General features: G+C 46.4%; 1 protein-coding gene across 4 annotated transcripts in view; it reads right to left on the reverse strand.

Moving 5' to 3' along the window:
• The window catches only part of Lbh (LBH regulator of WNT signaling pathway), a 65,907-nt gene that overhangs the window by 3,142 nt on the left and 41,903 nt on the right, over positions 1–20,862 (reverse strand). For 2 of the 4 annotated variants that reach the window (XM_031356122.1, XM_031356121.1), the window contains one exon: positions 16,191–16,293. In XM_031356122.1, coding sequence (XP_031211982.1) covers positions 16,191–16,268 — 78 coding nt within the window. In that variant the 5' untranslated portion in view covers positions 16,269–16,293. Of the gene's footprint in view, positions 1–16,190; positions 16,294–17,970; positions 18,521–19,012; positions 19,288–20,862 lie in introns of those variants that run through there. The other 2 variants (XM_031356120.1, XM_031356123.1) reach the window with 2 other exon arrangements.

Below are 20,862 nucleotides of genomic sequence, written 5' to 3' on the forward strand. Positions count from 1 at the left end.
GGAGGAGGAGGAGGAGGAGGAAGGAGGAGGAAGAGGAGGAGGAGGAGGAGGAGGAGGAGGCTACATTCCTAGAAATGAGCTGCTCCTGGACCCAGATGTCTAAAGGACCCAGATGTCCATTCATCAGAGGACACAAGTCTGAGGCACTGGATCTGGATTCAGATTATCCCCTTGACATCTATTGCATGACCCCTGTCAGGGCCTCTCAAGCTTCCCCCTCAGTTTCTCCTCCAGAGAAAAGAAGTGACCTTCTTATCACACGAGATGGGTCCAAGTTCTTGACCAACACAGAAGTGATACAATGCTTTGAGGACAGAAGCAAAATTCAAATAACAATGTCTTCTTTGCGCTGGCCCCTCAGGTGTAGATTTAGTTTCCACTCTCCAAGGGTGAAGCCATCCTTCTAGCACAGTTATAAAAACAACAGCCATCAATGGCTTCCATCCCAAGAGCTCCACAGTCAAGTCTTATAAGTCCTCGGTGGGGGGTGGAGGGTGTCAATCTGAGCATCAGAAGTCTGATACTGTGGTAGTTGCCAAAGACCTTTGCACTGTGACTTACTCAAAGCAGGAACCATTAAAGAGAAAAAGTTATTCTACAAGTCATTGTATTTGTAAAAATAATTATAATAATTGATATACCCTTTCCATCAGAGATTTTCTTTTATTATCAGATCACACAGACTTGTGCTTCTGAGAACTGTAGCTCTCTACAAAAATAAACAACAACAGAACACACCCTGCACCAAAACAGCCTCTCTTGTTTCTCCGGGAAAAGACAGAAAGCCTTACAAAAGTGTTTCTGAGTCTTTTCCAGGACAATCTTATCTCCGGCGGCTGCTTAAGAGGCTGACCCGGAGGAGGTCAGCATTTTTCCACTAAGTCATGGTTTTTAATCATCTAGGCAGCAGAAAAATGAGAGGCTGCAACTACAATTTGATGGGGTGGGGAAGGCAATGGAAAAAAAAAAAGAAAGAAAAAGAAGTCTCTCGTTGGACTTGCCAAGCACATGACAGGTATGGTTGGGGTGGCAGGCAAACAAAGCACTGCATGCTGGGCTGCCCAGCAGAGCCTGGCAGAACAAAGAAATGCCCTGTTCATAAGCACTGCTTCTGGTTAAACCTTCAAGTCCAAAGAGCTCCATCTTCTCTCAGAGCTGCAAACAAACAAACTGGAAAAATCCCTCTATAGTAAAGGCTCTTCCGGAGGTATGGGAGGCTCCGATGGGTATCTCCTCCTCTCATCTCCTGCAGGGCAAGTTCAGAAGCATCCAGCAGCCAACTGTGTTTTCTTCAGCCCTGTCCCTTCCTGTCTTTGCCATCGCTACCCTCCAGAACCAGCTGTCACACGGGGGATGCCCAGGATGATGGCGTGGACAGAACTAATGAACACCAAGTTCCCACCTACACAAATGGAATAGAATCTTGTCAATCATACACACTCCAAGAACATCTTGGATTCTACATGAGCAGCATGCATGCAATCTTAGTGACTGAATTTCACAGGGGATGCCTCGGTAGCGGTGCCCTTTGCCAGGTGCCCTCTCATCACCATGGGTCCTGACATTTTGGGAACTTGAGATGATTCCATGGAAGGGGGGGGGCTTCAGAATGATCTAGGTCTGTGTGATGTGATTTAGACACCAACATACTGGAGGTTCTGGCTGTGAGGGCTAGTGTAGCACTCCTATTCTGCCGTAATGAAAATGTTCTCTGTGCCGTCTGATACCACGGCCACTCGTCACGGGTAGCTAACCGAGCCCTTGAAAGATGGCCAAATTTTACATGTGACTTAAATAAACACAAATTTAATAAAAATTTAAACAGCTACTGTACTCAAACTATAATTAACTGTGAGAACAATGGAAAAACAAGGTTTTCAGGGAGACTGAAGCGATTGGACTGGCTGACCAACATGAGCAGCCTCAGAACAGAGAGCTGTGGAGCCGAGACCAGGTTTCTAGAGACCATAAACTCATCAGTAGCCTTTGTGCTTAGGCTAGAGAGTTGCTCCCATATCATGAACAGATAGGAACCAAAAGACAAAACTAGGCCTCCAAAGGCCCAAAATTTGGAGGCTCAGCTATCAGCTGTCTGCCTTTGAGCCAGGTGACCTAAACCTAGCAGCCTCTGGGGTGGGGATAAGAAAGAGTTGCCTGGCACCTACTATGGAAAATGTGAGCAAGTCTGGTCTTTGTGGCCCTTCCCTGTCTGTGCGCTGCCGGGCCATCATCTCTGACAAACAAGACGATCTGGCCACAGAGAGGGTGGAGGGCTCAGCAAGGAGCAGGGAGATGCTAATGGAGAAAGCAGACACCAGCAGGTGGGGCAGATGAAAGGTGCTTAGCTGGACACAAAGGGCTAATTACCAGCTGTGCAAGTTGAGTCGCTGGCAGGCCTGGATACCCTGCTTCTCTTCGCTGGGGGGAAGGTGAGAGGGGGGGGGGAGAGCAGAGGGCAGGAGAAGCTGGGGTGGGAAGGAGGACAGACAGCCTGGGAGAAAGAGTCAGGCTACTTCCCTAAGGCACTGTGCACACAAAACTACACAGTAAGTAAGCCGTTCTCCAGTTGCTGAGAGAAACAAAGAACCAACCAACCCCAAGCCCACTATGGAAAAATAGCACACTGTTGCGTACAGGTGGGCCAGGAGTTCAAAAGGTCTGGCTTTTACCTGGCCACTGACTCTTGCTATCTCTGTGGCCTTGGTTGGATCACCTTAGTTCCTCTGGGCCCCTTGAACGAAATGAGGAAGTGGTTTGGACTCTGCAGGGTTGCTGGGGAGGGGGTGGGGTTCTAAGGCTGAGCCAGCCCTCCCCTCCCTCCGCCTCTATAAATTTGGATTTATACTAATGCTGATCTTACAGGGTTTGGGAGAGAGTCAAATCGAGGTGTGTGTGAACATGCTCTGGAAACTGTTAAATTGCTAATGTTGGTCCCTATTAAGTAAAGCAAGGGCCCGCCTGGAGGAGCATTTAGAGTGAGCCTGGAAAAGCCAACAACTGTAGCTTGAGACAAATGGACTGGGTTTGGATTCACAAATCCCAGTCCAGGCAAGTTCTTTGACCAAAAGCCTATGGGAGTCACTGCCTCCTTTCCAGAGCTGCTGCCCCCGCCCCCCAGGACATGGATGAGGCCAGCTGGAATGGCAATCATGTTCTTGACCAAACTCTGGTCACACCATGGAAAGCCTCGGACTCTGGGCCTACTCCAGGGGCCCTCACCCAGAGAAGTCGATTCCCTCCTAAAGCCTAGCTTCCCAAAGCCTGGAATTCTTAGTTTTCCTTAGGAACAAGAATGGATTTGCCTTGTGTGTTTATTCCTTCCTAGGAAGGGCTGTCCTGTAACAGGGAGCAGATCTCTCCCAGCATCCTGCTTTGAGTAGGGTGGAATGAATGAGCAGCAGCCAATTCAGCTAATACACTGAACTTTGGTCCTTAACTATACATGATTGCAACAACTACAGTCTTTGAGATCTGACCTCCTACTATCTAATCTTATGTTGTTAGTACTATTTGCATCTTACTGAGTTTTCAGTGTGGCAAGTGGCTGGGAAAAACACAAGGATTCTTAGAGGCAGAGGGTCCTAGCAGGGATTCAGAGAAGCCTAATGTTATCCAGTTTTGTACTATCTGTCTCAGCTCCCAACTTGTCTCTGAACCAAAGCTATGGGACATCCAACTCACCCTATCCTGCCCTTCCCTGATGCTTCTAATCCTTCAGGGCACTTGAGCAGAGATTAGAGCTTTATATCAACTCTGAACCTCCTTCCTTTGGATCAAAGATACTTAAGTGTCTAAGCCTTGAAACTGGATGGAAAAGGAAATCCGAGGGATAAACACCATCTTTCATAAACATCTCTCAAACACACACCCATCCTGCAAGCCAATCAGTTAGTACTAATGGCTCCTGAAAATGCTGGACCCAGAAATAGATTAACCTTCTGGGATATTAGAGGATTTTCCAAATTTCTCTGGGGGCATAAATGATTTCAAATATCTGTATCTTAGCAAACATGCATCATCATTGCTTCTTTGAAAGACGACAATCTCCTGCCCAGTCTTTCCAATTCCTCTCTCTATCCACCTTCATCAGCACTACCCTCAGATCCCATGACTACATATCCTCTGTCAGAAAACTCAGCCTGACCCAGCTGCCATTTCTACTATCCCTTCCTTCTTCATTTTAGAGACAAAAAGTCTTGAGTCTTTAGACCTTGACATCCTGTCTAGATCTTGCTTCTAAAGTCTACCCTACAGCTTCCAAACCCACCACTCAGTGCCCCTCCCCAACTTTCAAAGTTCCCAGAACAACTCTGCTGTCCTCTCAAGGCCTTTGCCAGGCTTCACTCACCACTACTTTGCCCCATATTACCAGGTCAACTTGTCTTGCTCCTAACGTTAAGTCATCTGTTAATGACCCATCTTTAAGGGTATCCCCCAACAAAACTCGCCTAACAGTAACACACATCTCACTAGCTGATAACCCTACTGCTCTCCTCAGACACATTCTGTTAAGTCTAGAGAAGCCACTTTCAAGATCCTTTCAGGAAGAAAGCACAGATGGAAATGAAAATATTTTCAGTAATACTTAGTTTCCACTTGCTTTTTATACCATGTTGACACTTAAACTGCAGTATAAAAAAAACCACAGTCACTGAAACTACTGGCACCATCACAGTAATCTGGAATGTGTACCTGTCATCACTTATCATTTCTCACCTCACATGATTAACAAAAGACAAACAACACAGTAACAACCTTCCGAATACTTCATATTTGCCGAATACTGATGCCTAAGTAATGTTTTCATATTTGGAGTGGTGAAATGCCAAGTTAAAGTAAAGCATCCCTGCTGCTTACCAAGGTACCAGGTTATCCCCAATAAAAGCACTGATATAGTTGAGTTGCCAGCTAAACTAACCACTTTTTCAATGGAACATCACTGTACTTGAAAAATTACTAAAAAAACAAACTATGGTTATTCCAATGTGGGTAATTTCTCAGAAATGACAAAGTGGATTGCCATTTTAAGGGAAATAGCTGATGATATCTATAACCAATGATAAAAATAGAGCTCTCAAGAGAAAATTAGAATCTTGAGGAATTTTTATCAGCCATCATGAACTTGATAACATCCTAATTCTTACTGGTTTTCTGATGAGACCAGCAGTGATATTAACAAATATGCCTTTTTTTATATTGCATAATGAAATGTATCACCATTTGAAAGATCTTATTTCACAAATGATCAGTATAATACACTACAAAATTGAACTTGGAGAAAAGATTCAAAAAAAGTACAAGCCAGACTAATAAATTTTAATGTAAGAGTACAAAAAGTTCATGCATAAGGTTTTGTCTGAAGACACATGCCATTTAAGAAATTACCACTTGTTGAGTACGTAATCCTAGCCCTCAGGAGTTGGAGGCAAGGAGAATTTGAAATTCAAGGTTATCTTCTGCTATATAACAGTTGGAGGGTAACTTAGGCCACATGAGGTCATGTCTCAAAAGAATGTCAGGAGAGAAGGGAGGAGGGAAATGGAAGACAAAAGAGAAGAGGGAGGATGGAATGGGGAAAGGAAGGAAAAGAAAAAAACTATGACAGGTTACATTTTGGTGATACACCAAAACAATCTGGAAAAGATGTGAAACTATTTCTCCCATTCCTAACTGCATAACTTCTATAAGCCAGATTTTACTCATTTAGTTCAAGCAACATATTCTGCAACAAATTTACTCATGGGAAGCACACATGAGAATCTCACCATTTTCCATTAGACCAGACATAAGATTTTAAAAATGTAAAAACAATGCTTTTCCTCTCACTAGGATTTTCCATTTTGGAAAATATAGTTATTTTATGAAAAACTATTATTTATATCAACATATAATTGCTTCATTGTTATTCTAAATAAGCTAATAAGTAAAAATTGAAAAAACCTGTTTTAATTCCTAAAACAATAAATTTAAAGACATAGTACACACAAACAAAAGCTCATAAAAATTTTTTAAAAGTATAAACAAACTTTTTTATTTTAAAGTATAAACTGAAACCCAAAATTTAGAACCATTGGCCTGAGAAAAAGCATATCCTCAGAAAGATGGCCAGGGAAGTCAATGCTGAAAATAACATACTTTTAATACTGCAAGAAAGTCAAGTAGAACATCAAGGGCACTTTCAGATACATCAAAGGCTATATGAAGATCATCAATCTGTCCATCAAAATTAGTAGAAATTAGTTCTTATTGTGGATGAGGAAATCGAGGCCCACAGTGGTGACAAGCTGCCTGCACTGCCACAAATAACACAAAAATGAGAGCAGAAAATAGTTATCCAGATGCCTTTAACCCCTCTGAGTTGAGGGGTTCTGAGTTTGGTGTTCTTGGTGGTGCCCAAAGGATCCCTGGGTAATGCGACACCACACCATGCTACTTTAGAGGAAGATCATGTCAAGATGACTGAACCAAGCTCAAGCCTGCCTCCCACTCAGATGTTTACTCTAGGAAGGTGGGGTCTAGGAAGAGAGCCTGTGGATATATACGCATCTTTGCTGACATCATCACTAGAAAAATTTTAAACAACCATGCCTCCTTTTGAATGTCCAACACTCCTGCTATATCACAATGTTAACACCTTAAACCAGGATGTATATACTGTTCTTTTAACTATACCTAGTGTTGGGCTCAGCACAGAAGTGCATATTTATAAATCCAGTACTCAGGAAACTGAGGCAGGGAGGAACATTGAGAGATCAAGGCCAGCCTGAGCTATACAGCAAGACCTTGCCAAAAAGGAAGGAAGGAAAGGAGGGAGGAAGGGAGGGATGGAGGGAGGGAGGGAGGGAGGGAGGAAGGGGAAAGGAAGGGAGAGAGGGAGGGAGAGAGGGAGGGAGGAAGAAAGGAAGGGAGAGAGGGAGGGAGGGAGGGAGGAAGGGAGGGGAGGAGGGAGGAAGGAAGGGAGAGAGAGAGGGAGGGAGGGAGGGAGGAAGGAAAAACAACAAAAAGCCCCAATACACTAACAAAAAACTATACTCAGTATATTGTAAGAACTATAGCAATTTTATGTCATCCATTTTCTACTAAAACACTCATAAATAATCTCCTAAGTCAATGTTACAGTATTCCTTCCTCTATTTTAAACAGTATTTATACTCTATTTCTAAATGATATTTCTACTTGTTTTGTTTTTAAATTTAGATAGTGTTCTCCTATATAACCCAGGCTAGCCCAGAACTCACCAAGTATCCCAGGTCTATCTCTCAAACTCATGATCTTTCTACCACAGCCTTGTGGGAGCTGAGATTACAGACATGTACCACTATACCTGACTGGATATTTTCTTAATACATTTTAATATTTTCAAGTTTTTAGCCATTGGTTTTTCATACTTTCCTTCAACAAAAGAGTTAAGTATATAATAATACTGTTTATACTGACAGTTTTAAAAGTCCAGTGACATTAGGGTTTTATAAATTCAAATTTTCCATATTGGCTCAATGTGGCTAACAGTACTAACTGATCAATAAATATCACAAGTAATTATTAAGTACAGAGGTTAATTTTTATTGGATAACTTTCTCATTGTGAAGGGGGAAGGCTGTCGGGACATGTGTTTTGAATGGTCCATTTCTCTGATGGCCCTAAAGTTTCTACCCCATGGCCAGCTGATCTCCCTTGTAAAGAGACAGAAATACAACCCAGACAGAAAGGTAGAGAAACAGGGCTAGTGAGGTATCCTTCAGAATGGTAATTTGTACAGAGCCACAGAAGGAAGTTGGGGATGAGGGCATGGATTTCCTTAAAACCTTCCTTGCTTTCACGTCCCGTGGAGAATTTCTGCAACCCCTGGGGCAGCTGCCTTCCTGCCTTAACACTTTGCAATATGTGGAGTAGTATCTACACAGGGGATCATTGACATGAACCTCTCTCATATTAAAGTGCTGAGGAAAACATCCAGGAAGCATCTGGAGGTGGTGAGTCATATTTCGGTGGGTGAATAGCAAGGAAATCATAATTGAGTACTAACTGTCATGGTGTCTCTACCACAGAGGGCACTCAGCTTTTGAAGAAACAAATCTCTTCCTGGCCAGTACCAGGGTTAGCCACCTAAAGAACCATGCTTCAAAATGTCCCACTCATGGGGACAGATGTTTGCCGGCCTCACAACGCCATCTTCGTTTTTCTGTTATTCTTTTCATTTTTCTTTGGTGTCAAGCTCCTTCTTTACTTGCTTGGTTAAAGCATCCTTGCTTAAATATCAAACTCTATTGCCACAGAAATAGGAAAGTAGCCTGTGCCATGGGAAGCACTGGCATTTTCATAAGCCAACAGGAGCACTGGACACTACACATGCACCAGAGGCCTTACCAACTCATTGGGTAGATGGCAAGGCAGCCATTAAATTTAGATCTACTTCTGAATATCCAGTCTATTCTAACATCCAGAGAAGCAAACCTAAGAACCCCAAAATGGTTCCTAACACTAAGCCTACCACTGGCCAGACTTCATGGGTCTGGACAACTGCACTGGTCTTTTCAAGGTTACAAGAGGCTTCAATGTCATTAATAGAGTAAGATGCACAAATAGGACAATGGCTGGCTTATATACTTTTATAATCTAGAGAGTGTATATTAGCTATGGGTCAAGAATATGATCACTAGCTATTTTTTTCAATGCTGGCTAAATGTTGCTTAAGCACCATTAATTTGTTATCATCATGCACATAATAAATCAACTACAGGAAGATGTACAATGTCTGAATACACTAAGATAACAAAATGCCTTTCTGATCCCATCCACAGGCTCCATCATTATCCCAACTCTATAGATGCTGGCAGATTACATTTTAGTAAACTCATTTATGCATTCCATTTTTAAGGTACTATATAATTGAGAGGCTTAACATTGTTGGATCCCTTTGAATCTGTAGTTCTATTTCCAGGAATTGATTTCAAAGAAACCAGTCAGGGCTGTCAGAGATTTATGTAAAATGATGTTCGGAGCTCTGTTTGTCTCAAGAACAAAAGATGGCACAACCTAGACATCTAACAATCAGAAATGGTACATACAAAGTGAAATGTTGTTTTACAAAGAAAACCAAATGACATAAACCTAGTCACAGTATTATATTAAATGAAGGAAAAGAAAAGATTTGCTGCACATTGAAAAATATGCACAGAAACCAGTCAAAAGTAAACACACCACATTACTCCAGTGAGAGGAATGTGAATAGGTTGTTCCTCTTTGGTCTGGTCTGTTTTGCCACATTCTATGAAGAGTAAATATTACCTTTATAATGATAACACATAGATATCCAACCACACTTTTACCCTTTAACTCAAAAATCTTACCTGTAAAACTATTCTCAAGATATAATGTAAATTATTCACTAAGGTTTATATTAAAATTTTAATGTAAACTATCACAGTATAAGAGAAAAAATATGACCTAACATTTTCAACAATAAGACAACGAGGGTGAAGGAAATTATCATCCAACCTCATGATACAAGGTGAGCTTTTCTAGGGTACAGTGGTGGATACCTTTAGGGAAGCTGAGACAAGAGGACCGGTGAGAGTTCAAGACCAACCAGGGCTACACAGGAAGTACAGGGCCAACCTAGGCAGCTTAGCAAGAACGTATCTCAAAACCCAAAGTAAGGAAGAATATGTAGCTCAATGATAAATCTATGACCAGCATGCACAAAACCTTAGACTCGATCCCTAGGACCAGAAGGACAAAGGAAGAGAGCTTTAGATTATTCTGAAAATAGCGTTGGAGTGGCACCACAGTGCTGGTGACCACTGTTATCTAAAACGTCAGACCATTCGAGGTGGTAGAAGAGAAGGTTTAAAAACGATGAGTTATGCCCCGTATGAAAATTAGACAAAAATAGAGAAGAAAATGAACATCTTCTAGAAGTCACCAGGTTTTGAAAAGCATAAAAGTAACCAAACGCATGCTTTCTCAATGAAAACAGGAAATGACTGATAATAAGGGAAGGAAGAACTTTCCTACAACTACAACACTCTAACTGGAAAAATAACCCCCCACCCTCCGCCACTGTACTGACATTCTGCTACCTAGGCTGTCGGGCAGAGTGGGAGCACGGGCGGCTGCGGGCATTTACACCTGCTCTGTCCATAGGAATGGTCATGGGGGTGGATTTTATGGTCTCCAAAGTAAAAGGCAGGAGATGAATTCAAGGCATGGGGACCAAACACCCCTGCAATGGAGTTTGTGATGTTCTTTCTCTTGGCTTCGCCCATGCTGCTTCACACAGAAGTTCTAGGACCGTTTTGTTTTTTTGGGTTTTTTTTGTTTTCTTCCTTTTGGCTCCCATAAAGTCTCTGCCCAAGAAGCCAACAGTCAACACAGCTTTAATTAAATGGCTGGAAACATCTACTGTAAGGTCTAACCTTAGAAGCAGAAGGAGAAGGAAAGAAGAAAGGGAAAAAAAAAGTTTCCCAATGCAAGATAATGAAGACCAGTGGGAGGAGGTAGAAGCTGCTCTGACCCATCCCCTGAGGTCACCATAATACTTTGGAAGAACAAACATTCTCTTAGGTGGGTTTGTGCAGTTCAGAGGCTAGCCTCAAGCCAAAGATAAACTGCAGGACACAGGATTTGACTAGTTGACACAGATCCTTGCCTCCCCAGGCTAGAAAGGAAGGGAGCCCCAGCACACTGTAGCCCTGTGTGAAAGAAGGCCTGTCTTCCTATCCTCTGAGGATTATTTCAGACTCAGGCCTGAAAGATCATCTCAGGACATTCGCCAGACACCCAGGAATAGCTCTTGGCTTCAGTCACAAGATTCACCACCCAAATGCATTCCTTTTCCTCACCGTACAGTACAATCCTCCCCTTCTATCCAACGTTAAGAGAGACTGGGTGGACTGGGAGAAAATGCTGATCTTGTTAAAACAGTCACCATGGGACTGCCAAGGTACAGAGCCAGTCTCGGGCCAGGAAAGGGAAGGAGGAAGGGCCCAGTCCATCATTCAGGACTCATTAAGCATCTATTTGTAGGACACTGGGAACAAAGAGCAGTGTAAGACATAGCCCCTGGCTCTGCAGCATGACGAACACATGGCTGGGAGGAGGGAGGGGGGACCCAACACAGGCCTTTTGAGAGAGGCTGTATGAATCCAGTGTGCAGCAGGCTGGTTGGGCTGTGAAAAAAAGTCCTGCTCTCTCTCTATGGCCAGGCACAAACACACTGTTGTGCCCATATGGGTAGAGGGGAAGGAGAAGTCTCCCATGGGAACAATTCTGGCCATCTGTAGGCCCTAATCCAGGGACTTTCCACAACAGTGAACATGACCTTTGTGTCTAGGTTTCTAACATAAAAGGGAAGGTGCTGGACTCTCCTACAAAGAAGACTTTCAATGCAAGGATGTGTGATGGCTCAGTAAGAGCCAGTGTCACTCAAAGGGGATAGTGCACGCTTTCTAAATCCAACGGACACGGCTGCCATCCATCTCATCACTATGAGAGAAACTGAAGAAGGATCAGAAGAAACTTGCCACAACCCCAGCAATGTGTCGTGTCTATGGCTGACTGGCTCCTGCCACAGGTTTTCGGGATATTAGCTTTATGTCTCTCTGGGGACAACTGAAGCTTTTCAAACTCTGATGATTGTGAAAGATGATTTCCTGGTGACCATGGAACCTGCAGGATACTATCTTGCACATGCTCTTTGAGTCCTTCAGTCTTGGCTTCAGTGCAGAGCTACTATAAAGCTCTGGGCCTGCAAGAAGCAAACACTATTGGGAGACAAGAAAGACCAATTCACCACTGTCCCTCTCATTACCCTGGGAGGTGAAGAGTAGGTGCAGGACACTGGTAGTTCTCTAAGTCAAAAGGAAGGCATGGGAGCAGGGGAGCAGTTGAGTATGTAAAGTAACTGTTCCTCCTCATTTTCAGAATGGCCTTCTTGAAAGGAGAGCCTGGGTGGGTCTCTGCCTGAAATATGATGTCAAAGGCAGGCATAAATGATCAAAAGTAAGAGCAGGTAGAATATCAATGTACTAATGGCAACCAAAGAAGAGCTTCAGGAGGGGCTATGGCTGAAGCTCAGTTGGCAGAGTGCTTGTCTAGAATGTCTAAGGCTCTGGCTTTACTCTCCAGCACCACGGAAGTACATGCGGTGACAGCTTCTCAGTACTCCAGAACTTGGGGTGAGAGGATCAGACGCCTAAGGTCACCCTCAGCTACTCGGAGAGTTCCAGGCCAACGTGAGCTGCAGACCTTGTATATAATTAAATAATACAATAACTGTGGGAGAGTATAATAAACTAACTGTGTAGACCTAAGTATAGTAATTAAAAAGAAGATGGTCTGGGCTGGAGAGATGGCTCAGTGGTTAAGAGCACCGACTGCTCTTCTGAAGGTCCTGAGTTCAAATCCCAGCAAACATACGGTGGTTCAACCATCTGTAACAAGATCTGTCTCCCTATTCTGGAGTGTCTGAAGACAGCTACAGTGTACGTACATATAAATAAATAAATTAAAAAAAAATAAGATGGTCTATGTACACTGTGCCAGTAGAAGTTAGGGGGCAAGGCCAAAATGCCAGGGCCCCCTAGGGTTCATAGGGAAATAATTAGAACCCTTCCTTATCTAGAGCTCTGGCCAATATGAAAGGAACCCTCAGAGAAAGACATATCCCCATATATCACATTCTTACATGGTGGGTCCATAGAAAGAACAGGCTCCACCAGGCATCCAGTGACCGGTCTGTACTGGATGGCCCACATTCCTGTGCCATAGGCTGGTGACTGACTGGGAAAGCCAGAGACACAGCATAGGCATGGAGCTACAGCCCTTAAGGACATAAACATCCTCACAGAGACCCTCCCATGTGGTTCTGAGAGCTTGCTGTCGCCCACAGCCTGAGCTAAATGTACTAGGCTTTCTAGTAACCATTTCCTCGCCCACCCAAAGGGGTGTGATAACTCCTGCCAAATAGACGTGCCACGTGGCTTTCGCTTATTTGAATGACTCTCCAGATGGATGCGAAGACAAAACAAGACACTGGCTCCAGATTTTTACACATGTTCACAAAACGGCATGAACCTTCAGGGATGAGGACATAGCTCTCGGTTGGTACAGAGCTTACCTGGCATGCATGAGGCCCTGAGTTTCATCCCCAGCACTACATAAACTGGGCACGGTAATCTGTGCCTGTAATCACAGCACTTGAGAGGTAGAGTCAGGAGGATGAAGAGTTTAGAGTCACCTTTTACTATGGAATACAGGAGGCCCTACCACAAAATAAAATAAAGTACAATAAAACTAAATAAAAAAATTATTGCTGTGAATTTCTAAAGAATGATAGAAGGCTAATCTGAATCCTTTAGGGGATATAAAAGAACATGCATTCAGAGCCTGGATAGGTATGGAATTGACCTAAACCTTCATCAGGACCTTCAGGGGCCACCATAGATGTAAAGGTGGCTAAGTTCCAAGTCGGGATACCTTTCCCCTTAAGAGCTTCTCTGTAAACATATAGGCACATGAATGGGGAAATGATGATGGCTAGAGGATACAGAGCTGATAGCAAGGCCTGGCAATGGAGAGCTGGCAATAGAAAGGCAGGGCAGGACCCATGTCCTGACAGCCCATCACAGCATCCTTAGAAAGTATATGGTTCCACAGGCATGGAAAGGATGGCCATATACAACAAAGAGAACTCAGCAGAGCTTGACTCTGGGTGGGTCTGGAAGGCATGGGAATGACCTGAATGTCCAATGGGTCACTTATATGATGACCTTGTTTCAAGGTCACACCACAAGCTTGAGATTGTATTTCATCTGCCAAGTCGGGGTTGCTGTCTCCAGCCCTTACTCCGTTCCTTGGAAAAGCAGGTCTCAGTAAAAGCCACATACTATTATTATCCTGAGGAGTAAAGCCAAGAAAAGAGCGCTGAGTTCCCACCCTTAGCTCCAAGCAGAGTCCAAGCATGCAGGGCGGACCGGCTTTAGCCAAGAGCCGGGCCTAGCCATTCCCAGGGGTGTTGGTGGGAAAGCTTTTAATCTGATGGCACCAGCTTTGCGGGGGCCCAGAGAGTACCCATCATTTGACAGATCAAGGCAGAGTCCCACACTTTGCTTAAACACGCAGCCCAAGGGTTTTACCGAAGCTGCGGTAAAATCACATGTGAGAGATGGGGTTGCCCGCCCCTTCCCCCAAGGCTCCCATTTTTCTTCAAAGCCCACCCCTCGCTGATTCCCTGGCTCATGACATCTCAGATTCTGTAGGATCACATCATCAGTGCCCACACATTTTGGGCAGACTGCATATGTCCCAGAAGTACATGTACATGCTGGTTCCCATAAGCCCCAGGCCCTGAGTGCAGCAACCAGTATATCAGGTTAATTGCAGAAAGTGCCTAGTAAATATCGTTTGGCTAAACATTACAACTTTCTCTTTTCTCTTCACCAGACAACCAAGAGCCTTTTCTGAAACCATCTCTGGCTGAAGGGCTCTACAGTGAGTTCCAAGTAAAGTATTTGGACATGGGTCAGTGGTCCCCACCTAGGAGACAGAGGTTGACTTCTTGGGGCTCTGGGAAGCGGGCCCTCAATACATCGGGCCCTCAATACAGCAGAACGATGGGGGGGGGGAAAGCATTGGAGGCCTTATTCTCAGGATACTGTAAGAACCCAGAAACGCTTTTATTTTTCTCCAGCCGCCTCAGCCCTCTCCCGCAGCATGGCAGCCCCTCCTCCATGGCCATCAGGATGTGCTCTGGGGGTTCCAGGCCGGGAAAGACTGCTTGACTCTTTTGCCTGAGATATATTTAAAGCACACACAGAAACACACTGACAGGTACGGCTGAGGTTCTGTGGTGGAAATCTACAACCTGGAACTGAAATCCGCCCTCACTGATACGCCCTCACCTGTAACCAGACATTCAGTCTGACTCAGAGGCGTGGAAACTGGTAAGCAAAACTACACGGGCAGGTGGGCCAGGAACCTTTTCTATCGCCCACCCGGCCACAGGGCCCCAACTGCCTTTCTCAGTCCCTCTCCAAGAAAAGAAAGCCTGGAAAGACCATTTTTCCTTAAGCCCCTTGTCACCCGCTGCAGGCCAACAAGTAAGGTATGGGTGTTGACACAAAAGAATGGGACTCCAGAATCCCCCAAGCATGTCTGGTATCTGAAGACATGCTTCCAATCTTAACTTTCATCTTGGCTTCTCCTTGATTACTCTCCTCCCATCAAATGGCTCCCGGCCCAGTTTTTCTATTTGTTTCATTCTTTACAAAATAATTGTCCTCAAAACAGCTCTAAGGAGCAAGCAGCTGGAGTAAGTCTAGATTCAGGCCAGAACTAGCCCAGTGTGAAGACACAGGATATGTCAGAAGATCAAAACCATTAGGAGTAGAGATCAAAGCCCCCATATACAGCAGGGCTAGGGTCTCAGTGTAAAGGTGGCTGGGCCTTCCCTTAGGAGCTACAGCAAAAAATGAACACAGCAATGCGTACGAGGTGCTCGGCACTTCACGCTCCTTTCTTCTTCCCTGGGCTAGCCACTTTACACAATATCACTAGCCTCAAAACATTCCCTCTACAGATAGCTACTTCTCTCCTCCAAATCTGCCCATCTAGGTAGGGACTCTCTGATGCTCCAAAGCCAGCTGTCTGTCCCGGAGGTGACCAAAGTGCTCTGGCTGACTGGGATGCTATCCTTCCACCTCCCTGCCATGGTGAATCTTCGCCAGCCTTAGAAAGAGCATTGGCCAAAGAGTGAGAAAGGAGGTCTTCAGCTCTGCTTTTGCTGTCCTCCGTGTTTAACCCCCACTAGACAGGATGATTCCCTATGCCACATTCTCTCTCAGCATCCCTGAGAGTCTGTCCTCTTCAGCCATGTGCAGTTTAAACTTGAACTCTGACTCAGCCAGTCAATTATCACCCTGAGAAGACAGGTAGCCGTTCTCCTGTCAGACACCCTCCCCCATCACCTCGACTCTTCGTCATATCCTTTAGGATGCAGACCACTGTTGCTTCCTCTGACAAATGAGGAAACTGAAGCTTGCTGGCAGTCAAGGACTTTCTCAAGGTGACAGTGCTGTTACAGGTGATACTGGGATCCTCAAACTCTTACAGGTGATACTGGGATCCCCATACCAAGCCTACTTCCAGTCTCAGAGGAAGTCACAAGGCTCCAAGAAGTTTGAACTCACCTGATAGGAAAGGCCATCCTTGCGGGGGCTGAGACCAATCTCTTCCATGGATGGAGCGTTCATCATCACCTCGGTCATCTCAGCCGATCGTAGATAGTCAGAGCTGCAAGGAAATCCATACTAGAAGTCAGTACATGCTCACACAGGCCCCAAGATGGGGGGACTGGCTGAAGATAGGATGAGAGATGCTCAAACAGTTTACCACAAAACAAGCTCCCTGGCACAAACAACCTGCAGGCCTACAGCCCTGTGGCTCACTCACCTCAAGAGACAAAGCCTGCCCTCTGCAACTTCTCCAACATCCCCAACCCCTACACAAAGAAAATTTGATTTTCTTTTAAACAAACTGGAAACACAACGGTGGAGGGGGGTGGATGGGGGAGGGGGAAGATTTGCGTCTGTGTATCTATATGAAAATAATTCGGCCAGGTTTCCCTTCACCCATCCACTAAAAATAAGAATACTCTTGCCCATGAATTTCCAGTGGGAACTGCACAGTAGGATTACATAATAACAATAACAGTCCAGCCTCCAGGAGACAAAGTCTAATCATCTAATCATGGTGCCTTCCTAACTGTGTCTGTCTGTCTGGTGCTCCTTTGGGCAAAATGTCCCACCCCAAGGGGGTCAGCTTTTCTTGCAAGCTTCACATCTGCCATTCTACCTGCTTCTGGAGGGGTAGCAGGTGCTACTAACTCCCAGCATGAAAAACTTCCCCAGATTAAAAAGCCTTAAGGGTACAGATTCTGACTGCAAGGAAATTTCCAGAGGGGCCAAGTTGGCCCACCCATGGCTGACATGTGAAAGTACTTTGTATTCTCTAAGCAGGATACAAACAGTCCATTATCCTTACACAGGCCATGGGCAAACACAGAGTTCAGGAAGCATAGTACCAAATACTCACACCAAATCCAGGTACCCATGACACAACACCCAGTGTTTTCTCATGATCACATTTGGGCACAAAGTTTTAAAAAGGCAAAAGGCAAAGCCAGGGTTGGCTTTAGAGAAACTACATCTAAGAAAACAGGAAGACACAAATTTTTTTTTCTTTTCTTTTTCCTTTTTTTTATTTATACCAAACAGAGTAGAAATGGTATTTGGCATTGGCAATAGAAGCAATGAGTTCTGGAAGGGAGAGGAGAGACTAAGAAAGGGTGACTGGCTTGGAGGCAAGGTTAGGTTTAGCAGCTAGACTTTCACAATCTCCTCCCGGATCTGGAAAAGCTGCCCTCACCACCGTGTGATCTAACAGATCATAGAACCTCTCTGAGCTGCAGGAGCCCAGTTTATGACCAAGATGCTAATGATTGCTAATAACGCATATCTCATGGTTATGTCTGGAGGGGAACATGTTGCAGATGTTGTAGGAAGTGCTAATTAACAAAATAATCATAAATCTTAATGGGTGACTGGGGGGGTGGCTAATGTCCCCAAAGGCTTCTAACATCTCTCTACCTTACTACATTTTGAGCGGGGTGGGGAGAGGAGATGGAGGCTGGGAGCACAAAGCTTCCACCACTCTTCAAAGCCTCACCCATTTGGCAACTGACTTGTCTGCACATGAGGGGGTACACAAGCTTCAGCTGTAGGGGATTTTTACTTTGTTTTGAAAGTCATTGACCCCTCTAATCATATTTAAACTGGGAGTGAGAGGAGAGACTAAGAAAGGGTGACTGTCTAGGGAGTAAGTTTAGGCTTAGAAGCTAGACTTTAACAATTTCCTCCCAGGTCTGGAAAAGCTGCCTCCCAACCCCGGAAAGAAGGAAATTAGAAGTACCACAGGGTTGAGACCAGGGTCGTTGCCTCCTGGTGCGGCGTCTGCTCCTTCTTGGTACTGTGGAGCGGACCCAAAAAGTTAAACTGAGAAGCACGAACTTTCAGAGTTCCTGGGCTACGCAGAATAGCGCCGCTCTTCCCGGGTTCAGAGCTTGCACTGGACCCGGGACTGGCTCTCCAAGGCTGGCACCTGCGAGCGCTCTCCAGGACCTCGGGCGCTCGTCTCCCTGTAGCGCCCCTCCTCTACACCACAGCAGGAAGGAAGAAGCAGCTGGCGCGCACGTCCCAGCAGCTAGGGGCCTGTCCCCGGATCCTTCCCGGCTCTGATCCTCCACAACCTCATCCTTCCCGGCTGGAGGCAAACCTCTGCAGCCCCCGACTCAGCAGTGACGAGCTTCTTCCAATCTGGCACTGGGCGAGCCCGCTCCTTCCCAGCCCCAGCCCTCCACAAAGGCGCGTTGGATTTAAGGGACTACAGAGAGGCCAGGGGTTGGGAGGGTGTAGCTTGCACCCTGATGCTTGTGGCTTGCTTGAGCGGAGAGCTTCTCCCCAGTACCCTCCCTCCCCGAGAAGCTCTGCAAGCCCAGCGGCTGCACCAGCTCAGCCCCTCTGCAGCCATCCTCGACGCCGAGACTTGCTGCAAACAAAAAGGAAAAGGGGGATGGTCCGGGGAGCTGGAGCCCCCTGCACCAAGCAGAACTCATCTCCCGCGGCCCTCGGCGGACAGGGTTTCCTTAGGGGGCTTCAGATGGGACCCCAGGTTCTCCCCACCCAACGCTACCATATCCACACCCTCTGGCTGCCACTTAAGTGAAGGTTCCGAGTTCACTTCCTTTGTCTGGATGCTCTCAGCACCGCCTCCCCCAACCCCCAGCTTTGCAACCTTGACGTCGACTCCTGCAGGGGCTGAGGCGGGCGGGTTAACCAGCACTGGGTGTCCGTGCCACTCTCCGGCCTCGCACCCGGAGCTGGCACTAGGCGGCTGCCAGGCAGCGCAGCCACCCGGGTTAAACTGGCGTCCTCCACAGGCGCAGGATACTCACCAGTGAATGGGGAAATATACAGACATGAAGTCCTAGGGGAGGCTGACCCACGCCCTTGTGATTAAGAAAAAAAAACAAAACAAAACAAAAATCGGTCACTGCGTCCTGAATGAGATTGGCAGGGGCGCAGAGGAGAGCAGCAAGCAGCCGAGAGCCGGTACTGGGCTAGCGCCGGTCCGCCTTCCGGAGACAGCCTCGCTGCCAGCGGCGTCGGCAGTGCAGAGAAAGCTCTCTGCTCTCCACCGAGCTCCGGGTCCCACAAAGAGCCCGGGAAGCAGCATTTATAAGGGAGGGGCGGGGCTTTCCGCGAGCGGCCCCGCCTCCCCTCGCCCACTCTCAGAATAACGTCACCAAAATCATGAATGGCTTCAGCGCTCACTGCTCCCGCGGGCGGCAGCGGGGACCAGCCCAGCTCTGCACCCTGCCTGAGCTGGCTCGAAGCAGCTACGAGCCCGGCCCCCTCCCCACCGCTGACACACACACGCGTGTTCCCGAGCTGGCGTTCAATGTCAACGCCGCTTCCTGCCCACAAATCCGCGGCGTCCGCACGCAGCCCCCTCCCTGCGCACAGCTAGGGTCTCTAAGGGCTACGGGGATGGGTGGGCGTGAGGAAGGAGTGGGGGGCCCACGCGGGAAGAGAAAGATCGCCAGGGGAGGGCGCCATTCCTCCACCCGAGAGCCTGCTGCCGGGTTCCCTGTGACTTCCACATCTCAGGACCCTTCACTGGTCATCCATGCAAAGTAGGCCTCTCTTGGGCATCATCGCCCATGGCACCCTGATCATGGCACCCTGATCCTGGCGCCCAAGGCAAGACCCGGAAAAAGGAAACGATGGGAAAGAAGGCTGCAGAGATGCGGAGCTGGAGGCACCCATGCCCGAGGGGCATTGTTGGCTTTCCATAAGTCTGCAGTCCTGGAGTCCGTGGAGGGTTCTGTTTGTGGGAGAAAGGATGTGGTGTCTGTCTTACTAGGATTTTTCCATTGCGCGAGTGCGCTTGCGTGTACACACACACACACACACACACACACACACACACACACACAGAGTCGCACACGCGGTTTGCGTTGAGAGTAGGGGGTGAGGAGGATGGGCAGTACACAAGTACATCCCACTAGCCTTAGCTCCTGGAGTCGGTCTGATAGAAAACACAAAGAGCTAAGGAAGACTGACTCCTTCATAGCCCAGGAATTGCGGTTCTGGCGTCTCTCTTAGAGACTACGCTGCTGTGCAGCCCCTACAGCCAGGAAGAGCGGAGTCTGACTCTGCTGCCCCAGCGCTGCCCCTCTGTGGCCTCTGTTTCAATTACTCTGGTAAAACAGCTTCCTAACCTTGACCTATGTCCATAAAGGGACCGGGGAAAGGGAGAGTCATAGTCGAAAACTAAACACAATTAAATGTGATTTAAAATAAATCTGCTCCCTGAAAGAAAAGTGTACTGGTTATTTCCAGTAAAAAGCTGCTGGGATCAAGAGAGTAGTTCTCAGTGGCAGGACCACGAGGATTTTGGGAAAGAGGACCTCATAATTTTCAGCATCTACTCTTTCTAAGAGCAATTTTGCAATAACTGCTTTCCCAACTGTGCGTACCTATATACGACCTGGGTAAAAACTGGAACGTCCTAAAAGAGCTGTATTTCATAAGCCCTGTATGTAATCAGGAAAATGCAGGAGGCTGTCCTACCCCTTGGGACAAATCAAGAGCTGTTTGTGCTAGTCAGGACGATTCCCTTCTGCCTCTGGCCAGGTGACATGGGTCTGGTGGAGGGCCGGGCTTTGTGAACAGGTGCCAAAGGAAGACGGTCCATGGTGTGTTATTAATGGGGAGGGGGGGGGGACAGCCTGTGCCTTTT

This window comes from Mastomys coucha, unplaced genomic scaffold (assembly GCF_008632895.1).
Source record: "Mastomys coucha isolate ucsf_1 unplaced genomic scaffold, UCSF_Mcou_1 pScaffold6, whole genome shotgun sequence".
NCBI classification, from domain to species: Eukaryota; Metazoa; Chordata; class Mammalia; order Rodentia; family Muridae; genus Mastomys; species Mastomys coucha.